Source organism: Onthophagus taurus, chromosome 11 (assembly GCF_036711975.1).
Source record: "Onthophagus taurus isolate NC chromosome 11, IU_Otau_3.0, whole genome shotgun sequence".
Lineage (NCBI taxonomy): Eukaryota > Metazoa > Arthropoda > Insecta > Coleoptera > Scarabaeidae > Onthophagus > Onthophagus taurus.
In genome coordinates, this window is record NC_091976.1 from 14599938 (window position 1) to 14623607 (window position 23670).

The window sequence follows — 23670 nt, forward strand, 5'->3', positions numbered from 1 at the left end:
ACCGCATTCAGCCAGGCAAAAGCTGGGATATAAACCGTTCAAATCCGTCAAACCGTTCTCTAATTATAGTCGATTTAGCTTAATTTTTCTATATTGGGGGCTAGACTTTCGGGCGTTCATACGTGCATAACGGTTCTGTTGTTATAATCAAAATACTGTACATGTAAAATCCTATCTAATTGGGGGTTATCTTCGCATAGGTTTGTTATATTACTAATTTTGTGCATACATTTTGACAGGTCATCATTTTATGGTGATAGTAAATTTGTTGTTTTGATCAATATAGTATGTTGTGTTTCAAGGGTAGAAAATAAGCATTAGCAGCCCGAGGCTATTAGATAGCAGCTAATAGATAAGGGCTGCTAATGCATTTCTGCACGTGTGACACACAACTGTTTTTCGCCTCCCATTAAACCAAACAGAATTGCAAAAATATAAAATAAAACTAATTTTATAAATCAATTAATTTTATTAGTATGTAACAGAATTTAACAAAAACACTAAGAACAACTTACTTATTGTAGTAATTATTATTAATATTAATTATTCCTTCCGCACAGTTATGAATAGTAATACTAGAATTTGGTATCTGGTAAGTGTTTAACGTACTAGTAGTAGCATTATGATTTATTTCTATAGATTCATTTGTTTGCTTTAATATATTCTTGCTGCTGTTCTTGGTTCGTCAAGATTTTTTGGGCAATATTAATTTTATTAGATAAGCACTCATCAATATAACCTTCTGCAACCGCAGAGGAACGCCAACCTCCATGCTTTTTCAGTGTTACCAAATCAGTTCCAGAGTTAGTTAGCAACGTTGCAGAACTTCGACGAAAGCAATGTCCTGTGTATGTACTGGGTTGTGGCAGTTCTAAAAAAGTGGCAATTTTGCTAAATGTATTTTTCCCGATCGGTTGTACTGTGCATTTATTATTCTTGTATGAAATAAATAGACGACTATGATGAGTGTAGGTAGGTCTAAGGGAAACATATTGGTGGTATATTCCAAGTAAATTCAATCCATCAATTATTTTATTTGTGATTGTAAACGTTCTTGTCATATTATATTTTGTCTCTGGATTATTAATAGATCTCCTCTGTTATCTATTTGATCAAATTTTATATTTAACAACTCGTTTCGACGACAAGCTCCGTATATTCTAGTGATGTTACGGATGTGGGTTTAGCGGATACGGATGCGGAACCAGATTTTTTAATTCAAATTTCGCGGATGCGGGACCGGATTTTTAAATTCTAATTTCTCGCATGCGGATGCGTAAGTGGATGCGGATTTAACGGAGTTATTGAAAAAAAGTTACATACTAAAATTTTTATGAAAATAATATTGCTATTGTAATTTCTCTATTTTATACAGGGTGTCACACAAAAAACGCTCCAATCTGTAACTCTGTCATTTACGTTCCGATTTAATGAGCCAGGTATCAAATGAAATGGTTTGATAAATACTATGATTCATGCTACAAATAATTTTTTTCCAACGCCATCTTGAATTTCAAACAAATATGAACTTTTGTTTTTCAAATTGCACCGTATATTTTTCGTCACGCTAGAGATTTTTTTTCTGAATCCAATGATGTACAGTACATCCATTTTGAATGTAATTTGAGCAGAGAAAACACACTCTATATAGAGGTTATCACACAAGAATGCCTCAAGCTGTAATTCAGTCATTTACAATCCGATTTTCACGAGCCAGGTATCAAATGAAATGAATTGATGAATACTATGATTCATGCTACAAATAAAATTTTTCCAAAGCCATCTTTAATTTCAAGCGATGTCAACTTTTGGTTTTCAAATTGGTCAATATGTTTTTTTTTTTTCACGTTGTTCACATTCGTAATTTATTACAGGCAAGTTATATTTAAAAAAAAGCAATTTTGATGCCTTTTCTCCTCGAAGATTTTTTCTTTTATCCGTATATATTAAGGATGCTCCACTAAATAGCTGTTCACTGGTAAAGCTGCTTGGTGGCGTTGATAAATATTGGCGAACAATCGGCAATAAAACAATATATTTGGACCCATTCTGTCGCCACCACATCAACGGATCTTCTTCTAAAGACAGCCTTCTTTCTTTAACGTAATTTTGGAGCACAAGCTTCAGTGTTGTTAATTGGTCATATTCTGCCTCACTTTCGCTTGAACTTAGAATGGATTGTACTGACTGTAGTAGCATTGAACAACTGCTAGAACTAGTAGCAATTTGATTATCAATTTTTCTTTTCTTATGTATCGCACTACAATCTTTATTTTCATGGATCGTTTGATTTTGACACAAATTAACTATATGGCTTTGACTTCTTCTCTTTCAAAACTGTTAAAAAACTTTGTTTTATATCGCAGATCTAACTACGTAGAAACCGAACATAGCAAATTTTTATTTAAATCGCCAAATCTTTCACTTATTTCTCGTATAACTTTAACGAAAAGTGCTTTGACTTTTTCTGGCGTATTCTGGTTATCTTTCGCAGCTTTTAATGTTGTCAGGATAACGTGCGTAAGTGGTATAACCATAGAAATGCTGTTCTTCGAGTTACTCAATTCTTTAGTAAGTTCTTCGAAAGGTGCCAACAATTTTAACAACAGGTCAACAGTTGACAAATCATCTGGAGAAAATGATACAAATTGTTTTGTAGATAAGTATAAAAGTAAAGAATCCTTTATTTTAACAAAACGCTCCAACATGTAAAATGTGCTGTTCCACCTGAAATTAAAATTAGTTACACAATATCTGATTTATACACAATCGTTGGCTTACCTAGTGGGACAATCTTGAATTGTTGACAATGGAAATTGCTTCATACTTATTTCCTGTATAGCTTTTAGTTCATCTTGTGCTACTAGGGAATGACTAAAATGTGTTGAAACTTTTTTCAACCTTTTTTACCACACAGTGAACAGCATCGTGTTTTATACCCCATTCTTCAAGGATGGATTCAATTTTTGTCGAAATAACTTGACCCGTGTGACGTCCTTCCATTATTTCACATTTCAAAATAATTCTTACTCTTTCAAAATCTTCGTTTACACCATGAGCAGTCAAACTAACTAATGAAGTCCCAGAACTTGTATCAGACCAAGCATCAGTTGTAAAGGATATTTTCTCAAGATCTTTTAATAATACTTTAATTTTGTTTGCCACGCTGTTATATAAATCGTCACATACAAGCGACGTAAAAAACTGACGGCCCCTCAATTTATATCGTGGAAGTATTGTATTGATCAATCGCCGAAAACCAACACCTTCAACGAAGTTGAATGGCAAGTCTTCCAAAGCAATCATTTCGCCTATTAGTCGATCCGTCTCTTTGGATTTTGGATATGATAAATCCTAACATACATTCTTCGTCAAATATTCTTGTAAAGAAAGTTGTTTTGTATTTGAACCTGTGTTTGTAGATGTACTACAGGTTGGCTGACCCTGTTCGGCATTTTCAGCTATACGTTTTTCTAACTCTTCAAACATTTTCGTGTGCTTCGACTTTAAATGATTTTTTAAAGATGTGGTACGTCCTTTTCGTGAATAATCCTTTTCACAAATATTCCCAAATTAAGCTTGTTTTTGGTTTCATTTTAATTCATTTTATTACCAAATACAGCAAACAATAAAACAAATGACGAACAATGCATAAAACGAACCATAACAGTTGCCATCCGTTCAACAACCGATCGGCTTTAAGAATTAAGAACTTTAGTAGAACGACGGGACCATGGCGCGACAATATAAGCGTCGCGTCGTCCGTCGCGACATTGCGCTTATCTCACAAATCTAAAGTGAAAACTGTCACTACTATTTAAAAATTATAATTAAGTTATGTTTCAAACGATTTAAAAAATTTATTTATTAATGCCGAACGCTGGCCTGACCGGAGCTCCGTTAAAATATATGCGGATGCGGATCCTCAAAACAATGCGGATGCGAATATCTGTTACATCACTAGTATATTCCCATTATGAGAGAAACCTACAATGAAATCAATAAAAATCAAAATTAATTTATTTTAATCTATGTACCCACCTTCATCATAAGATAATGTGAATCATCTGCGTCTTTCAAAAATTTAATGCATTGTTGCTGATTTAAAGTATTAGACTTGTTGGGCTGGTAATTTATAGAATTTTGCTTCAAAAATGCTCGAACTTTATGAAAGGTGTCAAAATTAATATTTTCCTTGACTTTGAAACTGCTTTTTAACATAGAGAATTCAGACCATAATGTAGCTGCATTTACCGTCTTTGACCTTTCCAATAAATAAGCAAGTAATACATTTTCCGTTAAGTTTTTGGCTTTTTTAATTTTCCTCCAGGTATTAAATAATTCGTAGCACTTTGTGTAACGTTCTCTTGATTTTCTAGGTAACAAATCATTGGAAATATTCTTAGCTTGTTCGTGCAACTCTGGTGGAGTATTTGTGAATAATTCTTCGTTCATTTTGATTTCAACTGACGTTTAATGAAAAATTATGAGAAACGTCAAAAATGTCCGCAAATGTCAATGAAGACTAACTATATTGTGATGAAAAACTATAAGGTAGGGACGTTCAGAGTTTAGAATCCCAAGAGCCGAAAATCTAGCTTTCAGTTATTTTTTTAGGGCTGATATGATTTACTTTCAGGTATGGGAGGCGAAAAACATTTTATGCTGGACATCTGTGCCTACATCATCGTCCCAAATATGAGTCGTTAGTCTTTTGGAGAAAACCTAATGGCTCAAATATGACCCGAGTGGTAGTGAATGTGTTAAGCAATTTAGAAGTTTTCTTTTTTTAATCGGTAAAAATAATACAGAATGTATTTCTGAAGATTAAATTTTATTTAAAAAATTTTTGTTTAATAAATTTCTATTTATTATGTTACAGAGAAGATTCTTAGAGGTTGAGAGGGAAATAGAAGTGACATGCCTCCAAGTTTTCTTCAAGAATTGAATTCTCTTTTAAAGGTAAATACTTGTTAATTGATTTAATGCGTTTTTGTGAAATTTTCAATACATGTTTTTTAATTCGTAGCGAACAACCTGAAGACGATTATAGAATAATCGAAACCGGTCGTTGAGAACAAAAATTTTTTAAATAAAATTTAATCTTCAGAAATACATTCTGTATTATTTTCACCGATTACTATAATTCACCTGAAGACAATGGAGAAATTCATTAATTTCTTTTTTTAACTTGTACAGTTTTTGTAGGGAAATTATATATTAATAAAGATATTATATCAACACCTTGTTGAAGTTTTCTTTTAAATCCTATTGTTATTCAATACTGTATTTGTTGTCGATGGGTCTGATTATATTTTGAACAACAAAATGGCTTCCACGCCTACCTTAAAAATTGACTTTAGAGGTCAAAATAAATAACTTTTTTTAATAATTCTTCAATTTTGAGTATTCACATAGAATATAATAGATTTTAGGTCTATAGATAAACCAAAATAGAATTACATACTTTTATTTAGATAATTAGATGTTGATATTGAACTCATATACAACAAATACATTGAAAAAAAATAAGAAATCAAACCTTACACATTACAAGTTACAATTATTATGACTTAACTTAATCTATTTTTTTTTTTAGATTCAAGCAGCGAAATTAACACAAAACTTAAATCTTACTACAAACTATTAACGTCGAGTTGGGGACCTCGACCGAAACCTTCCATTGGATTCGTATCTTCCTCCACCGCCACCGCCACCACGGCCTCTATACCCATCTCTGGAACCCCTTCTGTAGCCGCCGCCGCCATCGCCACCACCTGGTCTGCTGTACTCCCTGCGGTAGCGGTCATCTCTTCTTTCCCCGAAGTCGTGATATCGGCCCCTGGAACCTCCACGGCCGCCACCTCCTCCGCGTCCGCCCCTAAAACCCCCCGATCTATCGTAGCTCCGGAATCCGCCGCCGCCTCCTCGACCTCCTCTGGAACCCCGGAAGCCTCCGCCTCCTCTTCGACTTTTCCCTCGGGCGATTTCGACTCGGAGCTTAGAACCAAGAAAATCGGTCCCATTTAAATTGTCGCAGGCATTTTCGGCGTCGTCGTGATTCAAGAATTCGATGAATGCGAATCCTGGAGGGTTGAAAGCCACCCAAACGTTATTCAACTTGCCGAACTTCTCAAATTCCAATTCCAGGTCTTCTTTTTTAACGCCGTCGCTGAGACCACCGACGTAAACCCTCGTGGCCCCCTTATCCTCCCTGTCCGACATGTAGATCGCTGTTCTGTGGAACGTAGAATGATTTGCAAGCTGGGTCGTTTACAGGTTAGGTGGTAGGTGGGTATTTTTTGTAAGATTTTTGAATATTGTGATATAATTTTTGATGGTTATCAGTCGTTTGGGCGAATTCGTAAATTTTAAGCGTATTATCCCGAATCGAAATTGAATCCATAACGTTAAATGATATTTTTTTTGTCAAGATACTTAACTGAATTAGTGCAGGACGCGTTTGTAAATTGCTTTTTGTATATATAGATATAATTTCGTACGTAAATTCGTATTTTTAAACGGCTATTAGCGAGGTTAGGTTAGGTGTGACTGAGATTGACGATATTCGCTCCTGAAACGGCGATTTTTGTACACAAACTATTGTAATTTGAACGAACGAATCAACGACGATTGCGAAGCTCTCTGTCTAGGTTTTTTTACAAGTAGTTACCCAAAATCGAAGCGTAGATCGACGGTGAATTATGCGTGCTATTTTTTCTAACCCACAAGTTCGTTTAACGACGCCGAAGATTGTTTCAAAATGGCAGATGGCTACCTCGATCAATTCTCAACTACCGGTGGCGTTGGACGCGCATGCGTATAAACAGTTTCGATTGATCGCATTTTTTAATTTACTAATTTTTCATTTTTATACTAAATTATTTTTCAATTTTACTTAAACTTTATAATTTTAATATGTTTAGTCTCATTTTAAATAAATTTTACATTTATAATTATAAACATACTAAAAAATTAAATTAAAATTTAACATCAAAAACGCGTCCTTCCAACCATTTTTAGCTCTTCCGTTTTTATAATCAATACCTTTGAGCGGGAATTTTAAAAATTTTATTTGTTTCTTCGTTGATAAAATTTATTAAAACATTATAATTTTTCTAATAAAACGGTTTATTGTGATATGTAAATTTCTGGTCCGAATGTTTTTAGTTCTAGATGTCGAATCTGGTTTGAAATACGTCTTTTGATTAGAATTTAATTCAATTAGGGGAAAGTAGTAAACTGTATTCGTTATTTTTAAAAGAACGTTTTAAGATAAATTTGAAATTACATTTTCATTTCTCTGTTGTTTATTGGGTTATTGGGAGACTTATCCTGAATAGTTTTGTGTTTGTATTAATTTTATTAATAACTTTAGTTATTAATTTCTGCATTATGTAATATAAGTTATACAGAGTGTTTCTATAAGTCGTTTCATAATTTTAATCACAAATGCTAGCATTAAAAAATGTAAAACTATTATGATGAACATTTATTGATAAATTTCGGCGCTACAAATTGTTTCGACTCAACAAATGAGTCGTCTTCAGGCACGACTGTAATAGTATATTAAAAAACAAGTTTCGTAAGACACACCAAGGATGGAATTTAGCCCTATCTACCAACCTTGAAAATTAACTTTGGTGGATTATTTATTAGAATAATTTTCATGGGGTATTCCTGTGGGGTCAACCGAGGGAAACTATTCAACGTTTTATAAAATTGAAAAGTAATAAAGAAAATCACGTTTAGTGACAAACTTAAAAGTGATATTTCTCCAAATTGAAACATTAATTATAAATTTGGGTGAATGGTTTCCCTTCGTATACAATATAAATAAATTGTATTTAAGACGAATTCATCAAAGTTTGAGTTTTGACCATTTTGACGCAAATCTAGGGATTTAGTGTAGTCAAGTTGATTTTAAAAGTTCATCGGTCTCTACTAGATGGCGCCACAAAAAAAATTATTATTTCAAAAGTTATGCGTTAACTCTCTATTTTTTGAATAAATAATGGTTTCGTGTTGTCTATATCAATTACGAAATATGCATAATCTCTATTGCAAATATTGAGTTGGCCTTGGATGTCTAATTTATTGCTAGTTTAAGTAGCATCATGGAAATCAAACATGCATCATAGACAGTAATGCTAAAGTTTAGAAGCAGCTGAAGACCCTTTAAGATCTCCCTCGACTCGTATATCATTAGTTATTATACTGCAGCACGTATGCTAGATCTGCAATACGATAACCATTTATTGCTTCTGGTTGTTCAGTGTGATCCCCCTCTTTGTCCAGTGCATGATTCATAGTACTATAGAATAATTCATAAAAAAAATAGTTTCTAGCAATGCAAAAAAAAATAATTAAACATACTTGTTCATGTGAATCAATAAATGGAAAAAGAAGTCATACTCATCTTCCACTGGTCGGGGAAATACAGCACTAGATAAAAAATATTTACAGAAAATCACGAGTGTTTTAATGTTAACATAACATTCGATATGTATCATTTAGCTACTAAATCATGGTCGTATTTTGTATTATATTTAATTATAGCAAGCCATATCCATCTTGATACATGTCACGCGGCAACATATGTTATTTACTGGCTGCATATTTCTCAATTTGAATTGGTTGTGTAAGAAAAGTCAATTTAAGGTCACAGATAATAGTATAATAATAATACTATTATAATAGTATTATTATTATTATTAATATTATTATTATTATTAATATTATTATTATTATTATAATAATAGTTGTAATCTGAGTGGGTAACATCCATTATGCGCAAGTTGAATACTATACTTTATCTACAACTATTTAATTTAAAAAAAGGAAAAAAAAAACTTGATAGACATTTCAGACATAACCTCAATATAAGAAAGTTGTCATTTCTGTTAATATTTTATTTTTTTGATTAGTAGGCCGTGTCAGAACTGTGGAATAATGGCTTCATTATTCAACACTTTGTCAGTCATGAGTAATGGGTGTCATTACCCGTCAAAAATCAAATGTATAACGAATAGATAATTCAATAGTTGTAGATAATAGTATATTAAAAAACAAGTTTCGTAAGACACGCTTGAAATGCACGAATTCAAGTTGAAAAACGAGTGGCGAAGCCACGAGTTTTTTAATGAATGAGTGCTTTAAGTCTTATGAAACGTGTTTTTTATGCTATTTTTTGTAATTCGCCTTATTATCCTTTTTTTTTTAACAAAAATAAAATAAATTTTGACAATGTAGGGAAATAGGTATGTAGCAGTTGGTAACAACGTAACACTTGAAAATAGAAATTTGAATGACAAATAGAAACTGTCAAAACGCAAAACGTATTCACCTGATAAAAATGTTTCATGTACACCTCCCAAAATAAGAGAAATTGCTCAATGTTCAATGTCCTCATCATTGTGGACCTTGTATTCGATGTTAAGAACGCGTTTAAACATCCATAGACAAACACTGTCACATTGACAACTAGAAAAATTAATGACCCAATGTCACCAACTTGAACTGATTCCATAAAATGTCACTAAAATCTCATTACAGCATCGGATGCTGTAAAGAGTGTCATTACAGCACCCGTTTGAGTACTGTAATAGCTTTCATTACCGTCGCGAATTACAAAAAAGATATTTTTGGTTACTTTAAATGTACAGGGTGGGCAAATTTGGGTGTTATTATAGGCTATCTCAGAAACTATAAGAGATACGAAAAAGTAGGTGCCATGTCCCGGTCTCTTTTTTCGAGATTATCCAATCCCGCAAACACCAAACCTCTACCTTCTTTTGTTTTTAAGTTATAGCCAAAAAGTCAAATTTTCGTGATTTCAAAAAATGCTCATATTTCGTTTATTTTTGAAATTAGAGAAATGGGGTTGATACGTTGTTATTTTTGACAACGTTATTTTTGAAAAATTTTAAAAATATTTGATGATTTTTGAGATCCAACACAAAGTTGTATTTTTTTAAATACAAAGTATACTTGATTATGATGTTAATGAAAAGAGCATAATTTTAGCTTTCCAATGATGTATTGCATGTATGGTGTATTTGCGGAAAATAAGCGGTAATTTTCAATTCCAAAATAGTAAGCGCTAAAGTTCAAAATTTTGATTATAGTAGGCGGGTTCGGACAGTAATTACTGCCTAATTGCTATATGGTTTTGCACGAATATGACAGAAAGTTGGTCTTGTACCATTATGCAGGATAAAGTTGGTTTTGTACCAACGAATAAAAACTTTGTACAACTGAATAGTTGATTTAAATTTCTCAGTGTCTTATCCCTGACTTTGTTCACCAATAAAATATTATTTGTAGATAAAGTATGTTTATTAAAAATACAAGCAACGTATTAATTAATGAATAATTAAATATGAACAACAACTTCAGGAACTAAACAGTCACAGACTGTGTCATCTTCTACTAAACTTATTGGTTGTAAGGTTGTAAGTTGGGTATCAATGAATGAAATGTTCGGTAGTATCTTCCCAGTTTTCCCCAACCATGAGATTTAGAAGTTTTTTCATATTAGCAACCTTTTCTTTTGAAATTGACTTTCCATTGAAACGATGCTTATATGGGATATGGAGCCTTATCTATCATTTTCAAAGAATAATTTTTTTAATTTTATCGCTTTATGTATTTAAAGATAATGAGGAATTTTTAAGCGGGAAACTCGTTTCGAAAAATTCATGAATGTAATGATCAGTAAACTCACGTTACTATAGTAACTAAGTGGCATTTAACATTTTCCTCGCCTACTATAATTAAAATTTTGAATTTTTATCTTTAATATTTTAGAATCAAAAAATAACGCTTATTTTCCCCAAATACACCATGCGTGCAATACATCATTGGAAAGCTAAAAATATGCTCTTTTCAGTAACACCATAATCTACTATAGTTTGTATTTAAAAAATACAACTTTGTGTTGTATCTCAAAAATCATCAAATATTTTTAAAATTTTTCAACGGCAGTATATTCTACTTAAAAAAGTGCCTTAAGAACGTATCAACCCCATTTCTCTAATTTCAAAAATAAACGAAATATGAGCATTTTTTGAAATCACGAAAATTTGACTTTTTGGCTATAACTAAAAAACAAAAGAAGATAGAGGTTTGGTGTTTGCGGGATTGGATTAGTCTCGAAAAAAGAGACCGGGACATAGCACCTACTTTTTTCGTATCTCTTATAGTTTCTGAGATAGCCTATAAAAACACCCAAATTTGCCCACCCTGTACAGGTGTCCCAATTTCGTTGTCCGCATAGGCTATCTTCGAAACTAAAAGAAATAGAAAAAAAGTAGCTTACATGTTATGATTTCCTTTTCCGAGAAACTGCTAATGCCGAAAACTCCAAAAAACTATCGTTTTTTGTTTTCTCCCTATCGGCAAAAACTGAAAAATTAAATGGAAAGAGCAAGGCAATTGCAAAAGTCGTTAATAAACCCTTATCTTTAATCATATATTTACAAAATAATAGAGATAATCGACTCTTCCACAATTTTGTACTAATTCTGTAGAACTTATAATTAGGAAAAAGAATAATGACCAATAACCATTTATTCATTTCTAGAGGGATTTAATAAGAAAAATACAATTTTACTCAATTAAAAAAATTAAGGCATTAAACAAGTTTTTGTACCCTCTGGTTGAATGAACAGATTCATTTTCCCTCTTGCGACGAGCTACTGCTCGTTTGTTGAGTCCTACTTTCTTCGCCTTGATAAAGGCGTTTTGTTCGGAATTATTGTACTTGTTTTAAAACAAATAACACGATGCAATAACAATAAAAAAATATAAAACAGTGATAGAAGATAATAAACTACAATGAGACAGGAGTACCCAACTCTTTCTCGTATAACCACAGGAATAACTCACTATTTAGTATAACATCATATAACATGTGTTTGTTATCGGGACGTCATCGCCGTCGCGGCGCCGAACACCAGGCGCCGGCGCACAGTGTCAGGAAGTTATTTAGATATAGTAGATTCGGTGTTCATCGTAAATTTATTAAATAATTAAACTATGTTTAACGATGAGGCAATTTTATTAGTTTTTCAGTGCTACATATGTTTCGGAAATTTCTTTCCTTCTTCAGGCACGACTGAAAATACCATGATAATATCAGATTAACTTAACAAATCAACTAAAGAGTAAAAACAATTAAGGAGCAAGAAACTAACATTTAGGGAAACAAACGGATTAAAAGATATTAAAAGAAATAGCTCACCGTCAGGTCTCAGAGGAACTCCTTTTTATAATTAAAATTTATTTCTACTTTCGTCAACATTTAGGCGTATTCTATTAGGAGTTTAGTTTAATTCCTGAACAAATTTGAAAAATTTTCGTAAATGAAAAATGTGATAAAAATTTAACTTTCATTGCCGTCGCGAATTACAAAAAATTAAATTACAAAGTAATAAAAACTGAATTAAAGAAAAATTATAATAAAAATATTTACCATCGTAAATTTAGAGGCAAAACTTGCGTAAGATGGTATCAAAAATCCTTAGTAATATAGCAAAATGTTGCAGAGAATGTTATACCGGGTGTTTCATTTAAAATGATATGCTTATATCTCAAAAACAAAAACTCATGAACAGAATTTTTTTCAGGATTGCCTAAAGGCCCTTCTGACGCCTTTTTAATTTTTTCAAATCGCACATATACTTTTTTCTTCCAAAGTCTTAAACAACTTGACAAACTGATAACTTTTGGCTTTAAAAATTTTAAAAAAACTCTCCCTTGTAAAGATATCAACAAAAACAAAAATAAAATAACATGTTTCAAAATGTAATTAAAAAAAATTAATTAATAAAAAAAACGATTTAATTAATCATAAAATAATATTAAAATTCTTCTTAACTTTTGAAATCGTCTTAGAAAATTGATTAAAATTTTTTTTTTAATGTTAATAAATCTCTTTTTAATCGTTTTTGTAAAAAAATTGTACTACTATAATTTATTTTTAACAAGTATGCTTTAAATTTTATAAGAAAAGCTACCTCCTGTTAAAATAACAATTAGTTTGTACCTGCAAAAAGTAAACTTGTATTACAAAATTAAAAATGAATTGCAAACGCTGGCAAAACCTTTACGGATTGGCGTGCGGTAATTCGGCAGTAGCAAGGCGATTGTATCAAGAAAGACCTGATCGCCCAGTACCACACCATAACTTGTTTCTACGCATTCACCAACGACTATGGGAAAATGGAAGTTTTAAAAGGAATACTGCTGATAATGGGCGACCTATGGAAGTTGCAAATCCCCAAGTAGAAGAGGCTGTCCTCAACGAAATTGATGATAATCCGACCACAAGTATCAGAAAATTGCTCACAACTTAAACGTATCTCATTTGACGGGTTGGAGAATTTTGAAAAGGCAACTTTTGTATCCCTACCATATCCAAAGAGTACAAGCCTTATTGCCAAGACATTTTCCGTCAAGATTGGCTTTTTGTACATGGATGCAAGACAAAATAGCTCAAAATTCTGAGTTTGGAGCCGAAGTTCTGTTTACCGATGAAGCATCTTTCTCGAAGGATGGTATTTTCAATTTTCACAATAACCACATATTGTCAGAAGAAAATTCACATGAAATTGCAGAAGGCAACAATTTTCCATAAATGTTTGGGCTGCCATCGTCGGTGATCATTTGATAGGCCCACATTTTTTACCGAACAGATTATCGACAATTTCTAGAAGAAGTACTGCTGGAAGATGTACCGCTTCAAGTAAGACAAAGTATGTACTTTATGCATGATGGAGCTTCGGCCCACTTTGGTTTGGTTGCTCGCCAATACTTGGACGACGAATACCCAGACCGTTGAATCGGTCGAGGAGGTCCGCACTCTTGGCCACCAAGATCTCCCGAACTTAATTGTTTAGATTTTATCTTTTGGGGCCATCTGAAAACCCTAGTCTACGCTACTCCAGTTAAAAATGTTGACCAATTAAGAGAGCGCACTGTTGTATCTTGCGACATAATTCGAAACACTTCGGAAATTTTCCTGCGTGTTATAATAGACAGTCAATGTGTCGAAGAATTGCTGCCTGCATTGAACCTAACGGCGGACATTTCCAACATTTAATTTAACTGTGTATGATTTGTGATTATTTTTTTTAATTATGCAATTATAACATTAACGTTTGCTTTTGTTACTTGTTCTACCGTTTTAATAATATAAAATTTTTATTTCAAAAAATTGACCATGTTATTTAACATGAAAGTTGATTTTTCTCGAAAACGGTCAACTTTAAAGCTCATGACCTTCAGTACCTTTTTTGCGTAGAAAACATTGGCGGTTCAAATGGGCGTCTCAAACCCGTACTCTTTCCAGTGGCGTAGAAGTTGGGGAGAAAAACAACCACTACCCCTTCAAAATCTTCACCAATTATTACTTTAAAAAAATTTTTCCGCACCCAAAACTTAGCTTATTATGAGTAGAAACTGCTTACAAAAGCTGTTTTCTGTACGATAAACGGTTCCGGAGATATTCGCAAAAACGAATTTTTTTTATTAAATTTCTCAAAAAAATTTAAAAATTTATCTCAAAAATAGTGTATTTCAAAGGGTAAGTTGATAAAAACTTTTTTTCAAATTTTTGGACAAGCTATCACATCCTGAAGTCATTCGCATATATTATGAAACAACCTGTATTTTATTTTGAATGACGAAGCGTGTAATATGTATCTAAAGAAAACTGCTATTCCTTCCTTGAATATGCCGGTTTCAAAGGACCTAATTAACATAACCGAACAAGGTAATATTTTTTTATTTAATGACTTGAAATTATAAGTTCAACATCAATAACTACATCATGTTTATTAGTATAAGATGATCCTGGAAAGCAGCATGGTTCATTACCGAGAGGTATCTTATAGATACAGTTAGGTGTCTATTACTTCTAATTTATTAATGTTTATTTTTCTATTGATTTCTTTCTTTATGTTTAACCTATGCACTAGTGGCAATGCCATTGAGCTGTTGTTATTAGCTTCAACACGGAAACATAAGTTGTCTGTAAGGGCACAGAACAACCAGAAAGGACACTTATCTCGGTTTCTTGATGTTGGAGGAACCGCATTTTTTGACCTCGATTTGAATTTGACCATCTGTAAGAAAGGAACCCAATGAACTTGGCTTCTGTCGAGAGAAGCGAAGCTAGCTACGTTGCCAGATCGTTGGGAGAGCCAAAGGCACACCAATAGCAATAAGATTCACTCAAGGTGAGTGTTTTAGCGAGATACCCCCGCGTCCTTTCTGGTTATTCTCTGGTAAGGGTCTGTCATCCAAATATTGCTGCGAAAAGTAGTATTTTTCTTTCTGAACAATCTTAAATGCAATAATGTTATGAGTTGCATGTTTCACTCCCTAATTTAGTACTTTATATTAAAATAGCTATCTTTTACCTTATTTTATTTACTACATTTAAGGGGGTCGTTTCGTGTGATTTTGTTGTTGCCAAACTAAATAAACATACAACTGCGAACTTTTTCACCATATATTTATTCATATTTTGAGTAAAGTTTACAATTTTTGCAGTCCGAAATAGTCGCTCATTGCTAAAGTACACGGCAACTTAGCCACTCATTGTCAAAAAATAGTGTTTTGCGATGACCACGATATATCAGGCTTATCAGAAATAAAAAAAACAAATGGCATTGCAATATGTAAAGTATGAAGTATGAAGTAGTTTTTGAACTAGGATTATTAAAAAATATTGGAACGTAAAGTTTTGGCATAGTGGCTGGATAAATCAGAATTATCTTCCCAACCCATACAAATACATACGAAAAACTATGATTTATTGTTTAAAATCGAGACAACACTGAGAAAAATAAAAGGGTCGATTTACAATGTACTTATTGGTAATTTGGACCCTATGATTATGATATGGTTGTACTATTCAGTTAAGATAGTAATATTAATCTCTATAAGGAAAATTTACAATCAAGAAAGTAAATTAACAAGTAAGTTAACTTTCTATATTGTAAATTTACAGTATTAAGAGAATTTTACACCAACTTCTCATTACGAAAATTGTGTTTTCACAATGCAAGTTTAAATTTCAATCTATATTGTAAAATATTTATAGAAAGTTGGTAAATATGCGAAATCAGAGAAAAAGTTATGGGTACAATAAATTTATTGTAACTCATACTACGATGAGTTCTAAAACTAAGTTCTAACTAGCGCCATCTTTTACTCGGCGACCGTTTTATTGCAGACTGTGTATATTGCGTGTACTGGAAGGTTAAACTCCATCTAGTAAATATTACCTCAACATAAACATTTCAAAAATGATCAATAGATGACGCCTTATAAACAAACTGCTAAACGTCACCTCTATTTAAATAATTTCCAGAAAAGCAATAAAATAAATATTAACTGTCGTTAATATTTATCCTTAATGACATAACATTTTAAATAGATTCTATTATATTTTTCTTTTTAGTTTAAATTTTAAAGCGGACCAATTTATAACCTGCTTGAAATGCGAGAAACTAAAAAACTTATCTTATCAAATCTCCTGTTTGCTTATTCACTTTATTAGGTAGAGGTGGATAAAATATTTATATTTCGTGTGTTACGTGACTACTAGGTAAGGTCATCAAATTAACACCTTTTTTATTAATAAAAAAACACCTAAGTTATTCGAATAATATCAAATATGTAATATTCTTTCATAGTTACGTGACGTTTTGTGGTTTTCTTAGTCAGCGAAGTGTCACAAGGAAAAAAGGAGGTGAAAAATGGCTGATGCCGAGGTAAACCATTTTATATAAACATTTTTGAATAATAAATTATTTTCTACCTTAACTTTTTTGTTTCTAAAAGGGTGGAAGCGAAGAAACTTATCCAGGAACCGTCCCTCTTGATCCACGTTTTCCAAACACGAATTGTACCAGATACTGTTTCGTAATGTTCTCGGATTATCACAGATGTATCCGGTTGTATAACGAGGGACACGAAGATTGTAGCTATTTCAAAAAAGCTTATGAAACCCTTTGTCCAAACTTTTGGGTAGAAAAATTCGAACAACAAGTCGAAGAAGGTACTTTCCCTTTGCCTTTACCAAAGAAGAAAGAAGAGGGTCAAGATGCTGAAAAGAAATAAATTGATTCTTAGTTTAATTTAGAGATACTTCTTTGACATTTTTGTTTGTTATGTGATATAAATTAATACATTTTAGATGTATTAATCAAATTGTTGTTTTTTTTTTTATTTAAAGGATTGATTTTGAAGGTGGTTGATTAGATAAATCGTAGATTATCTTGTGTTTCATAATAAGTTGAGTTAGATAATATCTTGGAATTTTTGTAAAAAAGGAATTTTATTACAGGTTTCTATAATAAATTTTAAAAGTTATTGCTTTCGGGAGGACATCTATGAGAGAGAAGTTAAAGTAATATGTAATAGTAAAATTAAAATTCGATATAATTCAACCTAACATAAGAAAGAACAAATCAAAAAAGATTTTTTGGTTATGCTGCAATATTTTCGTAACATCATTTAATGTTAGGTAAGAATTTATATGTAAGTATTTATTTATCATGGTAAAAAAGCTGTGAGAGAAGAAAGTGTGTTATTCTGTGCATATTTTTGTATACAAGGTATGTTATTATGAAAAACTTAATGCACTTAATGCTGGAAAAGGATTCCGTTATTACATATTCACGACTTCATGTTACATATTTATAAAAAACTAAATACATAGGTTTGAAGTACACATATTTCTGATTAATAATAAGTTATGAACGTTAGTGATAAGAATGGTGCAAATAACGAGTGTTGTTAGTCGCTCTGAAAAGGTATAAGTTAGGTTGGCTAAAATAAGTGAGAGGTTATTACGATTTCACCTTGCATTTTCCAATTCTATGGCACATAATCATAGAAAAATATATTATATATATGTATATAGAAGCTTTACTCCCCACCATTATTTGGTCGAAATGAAATTCAGCGCCATTAGCGGAATGTACTAGTACTTCTTTCGATAAGCCGCGAAATTTAAATGGATAATTTTTATATAGTATAGTGGTTTTGTTTATTTGTTTTTAAATAAAAAAAAGCTACATTTATTAATTAAATATTTTTATTTAAAATTTACTTTATATAATAATATATATATTATAATAATAAAAAAGAAAATTAGATATCTAAAACAACAATGCATAAAAAAAAAATAGTAAAATGCAATGTTGATGAACATTGCATTTTACTATTTCATTACCATACATCTCCAAAAGTTTCGGTGTTCACTCGATTTGGTCACAACCATCTTGAGTGGTTTGCCTTCTTTGTTCCTTTTTAAGGTTCCATTCACTGACAATGAGTCAAACACATTATCAAAAAATTTTAAAATTTGGGCAGTTTGACAAGCCTCTTTTGGCATAATAGAAATGATTGAATCTGTCGAACAAAACACTGATACTTGTTGAAAGTATAACCACGCAAGCGCACTTTGTTTTGTGCAGATAATACAGATTGCAAATAGCGCTCGCAGCGCCATCTCTAGGTTTGTACTAGTACTACATATACGTATTCATTTCATAAGTATAAGTAAACACACCGTGCACATAATAAGGAGAAGTGACACTGACGTCCATTCGTTTGATATTGGCTGCATCTTGTTTTATGACCTCGATTTAAAATCTGCCACCTTATCGCGAGGAACCATAAGCACGATGAACGCACAATGAATGAGAGAGACAACTTAATTTACCACCAATAGCAGCAATACCTTGCTTCTTCGCAACAATATCAACAGATTTGGCGGGATACCGCCAGTGTTACTTCTGGTTATTCTGTGTCTATGGCTAGAGAAGACTGAGAATAGAATAGCTATGGAGAGGGTGGTACGTGAATTCCAAAAAAACTGGGACAAACAAAAAAAATTGGAGTCGTTGGCGCAACCACAAAAAGAAGAACAACGATTTACTTTAATTTAATTCAAACGGTCGTCATCAACCGATCAAGCGTCTCATTATCAGAAGAGGAAACTACAGTGATCGCCAAAGACTGGAATTACGTAGTCGATCCGAAGAGGGTTTCGAAGAAAGAAATTATCTGCAAACTATCTTTTGAAAAACAGAATCAAATGTCAGAGACTCTACACATTTTGTGGATTCAATCAAAAGTACGAAGTTAGTTCTCTAGGATATTCCGGTAAGTTTCATTGTTGAATCACCTTTATCACCGGTAATCGCCAATTTCTACATGGAGATGTTTGAAGCACAAACGTTAAGAGTCCTTTGTGATTTAGCAGCGTGGAAAAGAGCATCTCCAGAATTTACCATGAAAATGGAAGCTTCAAAATAGTTACATTTCCTGGATGTTTTGGTCACTAGTAAGACCGCATGAAAAGCATGAGAGGGATGTCTGACTAAATAAGATCCAGCAGACGATAGTATCAGAACATTGCCACAAAAAGAGACACTCCATAGATTTCATAGGATCAAGGTGCTAGCCAAAGTCAGAAATTATGTCCAGAGGATGACAAGGAGGCAATAGAGATCCATCGACATGGCAACAATATGAATAGAGAAGACGGCTAGGAACTCAGTCGCAGATGGAAAATGGTAGTTACCTCGGCGAAGCCTTCTCCATGAGGATTTGACAAAAACTACTTGGTTGACTTAGTCAAATTTTTACCGATTTCGTCACTTCGAACATGTTATTGGAGAAGGTCATTCCAAAACATCAAACAGTTGTTCAAAAGATGCCCCGCTTAACCTGAAGATTACTAAGTATGGGAAACTCTTCTTCTAGGAATCTTTTGTAGATTTGACTGGTCAAACTTCCATCAAACATTTTCGATCCCAAGTCAACATTTTCGATGATTCCTCCCCACACATTAACCGAAAATCGGAACTGGAATCTACATTCTGACAAGGTATGGGGATTTCGCTCCAGATGTGCTCGTTATGTGAGTTTAAATCACTAGTGAAGGTAGACTCATCCGCGAACAAAGCAATTGAGAGGAGATCTTGGTTCTCTAGGATCCAGGAGCAAAATTCTTTTCATTTCGCATAGTCTGCTGGTAGGAGATTTTGTACTTGTTGTACGTGGTAAGGATATAGCCTATTTTTACGCAAAGTCCTGTGAATCGATGATCTCAGAAACTACATGATGAACAGCTTCAGTGTGATTTCTTCGCGCAGGCTCTCGCCCATTAGTCTTTTTCGGGAAGGATCCTGTCTGCCGGAGCGATCTGAAACAATTTATGATGGTTGTCCGACAAGGATCTCTTGCAGTTTCTGAAGCGTTTCCTCCACAATAGCCATACAAAAATATCATGCCGGCATACTCTTCATTCGCAAAAAGAGGCATTTTTAAAGGGTCTACGAGCGGAATCCAATGACAAAAATACTAAGAAACTGCTTCATTGATAACTATCAAAAAGCCAACTTCATGCGGATTCCATCTAAAAAAAGTAAAACTCAATTAGTTACCGTAATTAGTAACTTTCAGCGCTTTTGACCACCCATATCTCGAAAACGGTTGAGAATTGCACCTATGTTGATCAGAAGTTTTTTTGCTAATTTTGATGCAAGGAATAACTCTACGAAGTTATGCATCTTAACGAGGAGACACCTGTATAATAATTAGAGCTCGGATTTTTATGCAGTCAAATTATAGAAAATATGCGCATAAATATGCAAGCTTTTTATTCAAAATATGCAAAAAATATGCAAAAATATGTGGAAATATGCAAACATATACCTTTCTTATAGTTTAAACAGAAAAATTTTTACTTCAAAACTTGCTTTTATGAAATATGCTCAGTACATGTTTCGAGAGAAACCTCTCATCTTCAGCTGAATCTAATATAAAGATTGGATTATTAATATATATTACTAAACAATTTTAAAAATAAAAAACTTACGTCATAATTAACTATATAAAACCCGAATAGTCGAATAGTCGATTAACTACAAAAAACGAATTAAAATCGATTACGAATAAAAACTTATTAAAATATTAAAAACTTACTAAAAATATTTCTATTTAAAAAAAAATATTTCTATTAGAAATATAAAAATAAAATATATCAAAAAATAAAAAAAATATATATATTCTATATAAAAATACAGGGTGATTCAAAAAACCGCTGACAGACTTCTAGGGCAGGTAATACAACAAAAATTAAGATGAAAAGTACATGGGGTCGCAAATGCCTCCTTAACGAGATATAGCGGGTCAAAGTTTCTTTAAAATCAAACATTATGTGCAATAAAAAGCCCTTCTTTAAAAATATTTTCAACTCCACTGCTAATTTTGTCAAACGGGCAGTATTTTCGTGTAAAGTGATCATTTATCTATCAATTGGTCTCTTACAAAACTTTGATTAAAGCAACAGTTTTTGATTGAATTAACAAATTTCGATTAACAAACTCTCGAAACACGTACTGAGCATATTTAATAAAAGCAAGTTTTGAAGTAAAAATTTTTCTGTTTAAAGTTATTCTATACTGGCAACATGAATCACCTGGAATCTTTCTTATAGTTGTTATCAATCTATTTCTATCACATTTTTGTATATGTTTCTCACTTTTTACATGTTGTTCTATTTATTTTCTTCCTCTCACACGTTATCTTAAAAAAGAATAATTAAAAAGTTAGCCATAGATACTCTAACAGATGAAAAATTAATTCTGAGACTATAAAACAGATTCGTATTATTCATTGTCGATTGTCTAGAAACATATGTAAAACATATTTCAAGAAGATGGGACATCAAATTTAATATAGTTTTATTTAGTTTTAATTTAACAGTTTTCCATTTTTTTTAACTCCTAGTGTAAAAGTCTATGAAAAATATAATTTCGGAATAAACCATTGGCAACTCCTCTGAAAACTCTAATTTTTAACTTAAATCTTTGGTTAAAACGCTACGACATGATTTTTAAAACAATATTTACAACTTTGGCACAAGTTTTACAAAAAAATTCGTCATTATTTAAATTTAGTTCGGGATAACTTTTTATCCACTGGGACACAAGACACGATATCACTTTAGGCATTGTTGTTATAGATTGGTAGATTAATGTTCACTCACACTGAACACAGCCACAGTAACTATGGTTGGGGATTTCCTTAAACTTAAACTCAACAGCGCTAGGGATTCCCCGCATGTTTATGTGAATCGTTGTAAACAAGAAACCAACCCCCAATCAAAAATATCCTGTGTTGTGCTTTAAACTAAAAGGTATGTTCGCATATTTAAAAATCGCGCAATCGCGCAAATATATTTAAAAAACAAATCTAGTAAAATGACAAAATATGCGAAAATATGCAGTAAAAGGCCAATTTATGCAACAATCAAAAAAATTGTAAAAATATGCAATTTTTTTATTGTACCATCTGCCTTATTTTTATGTAATTCGCCCAGAAACCAATTTTGAAAAAAATATTCCACAAAATAAAGAAGATGCATTTTGCATAAAATCCGAGCCCTAATAATAATGTTGGTGAAAAGGTTGAAAATATTCTGGAATTTTTATATTGTAGAAATGAACTAATTTGGGTTCAGTTCTTGATGATTTTGAATTTCGTAATGTTACAGGGCTAAATTTATTGACAATGATTTTACTCAAGGCGAAGAAATTGAGTATGATGGGAGTCAATTACAACTATAGAACGATTGAGTCCTTTTCTTAAGGATACACTAGTACATGAAGAAGTGTATATGAGGCAACCTGAAAGTTTTCGTAATGTTATATCAAGAGTTGATATGTTAAGAAAGCTTGTATGGCATGCGATAATAGGTTTTTACGTCATACGCCTATTGTGATTTTGAGAAACCTCCTTTGAAATATAATATTTTAAATTTCGACTTTCAGTACATAGTTGTTTTAGATTTTTTATTCTATAGACTTTGGAAATTAAATATACTGCGATGTCTTTTAATGAAATTCGTAACTAAACCGATTATTTTCATTACATTTATAAATCGTAGTTTCCCTTAATTTTAAACACAGTAAACATACAGTTTACTGTAAATTAAATCATTTATGTTAGAAGGTATCTTTTAAGTAGAGACATCTATACGAGAGTGATTATACCACGAAAATTAAAAAGAGTGAAACTGCTTCCATCTATTGAGATAAAATATAGATAGAACAAAAAAGTTCTATATAATTCTAATAATTCAAATTCCAAGATACAATATCTAAAACATCTTGATTTCTTTACTTTTTATAATCTCATTAAACTTGTTTCTTTATCACTACTTTCATCTGCGTACGTTTGTTGCTTGTCTCTTCGAAGGGATATTTGGGGTTCTTGGGGGTGTCTCGACGGGGTTGAGACCGAACACGGCGGGCGCTGCGTCGCCTCCGATTTGCAAATCGCGGATTACCAAACTTAAGGTCGGTACGTAAAGTTCGAATCCCGAAGGTGTAATCTGTCGTTCTCTGGTGCCATGAGGATGCTGGTGGAGGAGAAGGAGGGTATCGGATACTTCGGTCTCGACTTCTCCTTGAGGTCCTATTTAGCCCCCTTTTCGAAGGAACCGAGGGATCACGATGTCTTTCGGGGATTCACCCGACGTTTTTACTCGTTTATCATCTGTATTTTGGCCATAATGTTATTAAAAGTATATTAGGATTTAAGTTTTAAAGAAAATTTTGAAAGAAAATTGGGAATATA

At 32.4% G+C, this 23670-nt stretch overlaps 3 protein-coding genes and 1 long non-coding RNA gene across 6 annotated transcripts; 2 read left to right on the plus strand and 2 right to left on the minus strand.

Moving 5' to 3' along the window:
• Positions 1-2372: 2372 nt before the first annotated feature.
• On the minus strand, positions 2373-3306 carry LOC111413735 (zinc finger BED domain-containing protein 4-like). The gene is made up of 3 exons (XM_071200466.1): positions 2940-3306; positions 2782-2863; positions 2373-2727 (listed from the first exon to the last, which is right to left on the minus strand). Exons 1-3 carry the CDS (start codon positions 3304-3306, stop codon positions 2373-2375), a joined length of 804 nt encoding a protein of 267 aa, XP_071056567.1.
• Positions 3307-3922: 616 nt separating this feature from the next.
• On the plus strand, positions 3923-5205 carry LOC139431720 (uncharacterized). Of its 3 annotated transcripts, XR_011641795.1 has the most exons (4): positions 3923-4554; positions 4618-4796; positions 4883-4962; positions 5030-5205. It is a non-coding gene; the product is annotated as an uncharacterized lncRNA (long non-coding RNA). The 3 variants fall into 3 exon arrangements; XR_011641793.1 differs by having other exon boundaries at positions 4883-5205; XR_011641794.1 differs by having other exon boundaries at positions 4640-4796; positions 4883-5205.
• Positions 5206-5454: 249 nt separating this feature from the next.
• On the minus strand, positions 5455-6791 carry LOC111413734 (RNA-binding protein Rsf1-like). Its single transcript, XM_023044827.2, has 2 exons — positions 6674-6791; positions 5455-6238 (listed from the first exon to the last, which is right to left on the minus strand). The coding sequence occupies exon 2, from the start codon at positions 6223-6225 to the stop codon at positions 5647-5649; it is 579 nt and encodes a 192-aa protein (XP_022900595.1). The 5' UTR covers positions 6226-6238; positions 6674-6791; the 3' UTR covers positions 5455-5646.
• Positions 6792-16505: 9714 nt separating this feature from the next.
• Positions 16506-17223, plus strand: LOC111413736 (uncharacterized). The gene is made up of 3 exons (XM_023044829.2): positions 16506-16618; positions 16707-16784; positions 16855-17223. Exons 2-3 carry the CDS (start codon positions 16770-16772, stop codon positions 17131-17133), a joined length of 294 nt encoding a protein of 97 aa, XP_022900597.1. The 5' UTR covers positions 16506-16618; positions 16707-16769; the 3' UTR covers positions 17134-17223.
• Positions 17224-23670: the final 6447 nt, after the last annotated feature.